The 1,195-nt window shown below is 48.2% G+C and overlaps 1 protein-coding gene and 1 non-coding gene across 2 annotated transcripts; one reads left to right on the top strand and one right to left on the bottom strand.

Moving 5' to 3' along the window:
* Positions 1-152: 152 nt before the first annotated feature.
* Positions 153-225, bottom strand: GNI_219930. The gene has a single exon. It is a non-coding gene; the product is annotated as a tRNA-Lys (tRNA).
* Positions 226-472: 247 nt separating this feature from the next.
* On the top strand, positions 473-654 carry GNI_219920 (hypothetical protein; the record flags this gene model as incomplete). The annotated part of the gene is made up of 1 exon (XM_011135592.1): positions 473-654. A coding segment is annotated over one exon (182 nt), but the record flags the coding sequence as incomplete, so codon positions are not given.
* Positions 655-1,195: the final 541 nt, after the last annotated feature.

The following is a 1,195-nucleotide window of genomic DNA, read 5'->3' as shown; positions in this document are numbered from 1 at the left end:
CGTGGCTGAAAACTCATTCGGGTTCCCCGAAATTGATAGAATCCAGGCGGCTGGGATTCACGGCTGTCACTTTGCGAGTTCGTCAACCCGGGACTCCCGTTCTGCGAGTTGCATCAACCGAAACCGGATACATCCGCCGGTCCCCGTAGTGAAACCGCTTGCGGGGCTCGAACCCGCGGCTGCAAGATTAAAAGTCTTGCGCTCTACCGACTGAGCTAAAGCGGCCCCGAATTATTGTGTACCCGTGCATATTTGCCTTCTGGGCCTCTGCGATTTGGAGCGGACCTAGCGCCCGGGTGCATATTTTCGCTTTCCAATGATAGAACGCCCCGTTGCCATCGAGGCGAGCCGGATTCGATTCCAAATCCGCAATTTCGCGGATAGGAGGGAACCCGAATGGGAGAGAACCTGAACATGCCACCACGAACACAACAGTTGATGATTTCACTTCCGAACGACCAGACCGAAGATTATGCCCGAACGAGGCCAGAAGAATGAACTTGACGATAACGATTCTGATAACTCTTCCTCGGATGACGACGACCAGTTAGGCTCGGATGACTCCCTCAAGAGCGATGAGTCAAGTAGTTCAAGTCATTCAAGTAGAAGATCAAGTGTGGCAAGATCGCCACGTACATCCAGACCTTCAAGAACGTAAAGTCATGATGACCATCATGTTACTAGAAGGCTAATCAAGGAACTAAACATAAAAGAATCCTTCTATCCAAGACACGAGAAGGCATATGACGATCAGCTCGACCTTCTTGAACGTCTGACGAGGGCAAAAGGATTCGATGTCAATAGACTCTCCCAAGTGACCATGAGTGTTGCTGATGACAACGTATTGTATCGGATCAACAAGAAGAAGATCTATCGAGTCAAAGAATGGCAAGCGTTCAGAGATCAGCTAGCAAAAGAGTTATACCCGTATAGCAACGAGATTGATGTTGTGGCGCAAGACTTGAGTGAAGTTGAAGAACGTGAAGATGCAGAAGATTTAGTAGTATGGTTCGAGAAAACCGTACAACGGTACCATATGTTAAGAAGACGTTGGAAGCATCCCAATGCTTTCCATTCCCATCAGCTGAAACAAGCTCTGTTGAATAAACTCTGCCCTGCGTTACAGGCTGAGGCTATGAGATCTGATTGGCGCGAATGGGATTTGGATAGATTTATTCAATTCATCCTAAAGTGC

Source organism: Gregarina niphandrodes, assembly GCF_000223845.1.
Source record: "Gregarina niphandrodes unplaced genomic scaffold scaffold00175, whole genome shotgun sequence".
Taxonomy (NCBI): domain Eukaryota; phylum Apicomplexa; class Conoidasida; order Eugregarinorida; family Gregarinidae; genus Gregarina; species Gregarina niphandrodes.
Note: the sequence above shows the minus strand (reverse complement) of the source record. Positions and strands in the feature narration are given on the sequence as shown.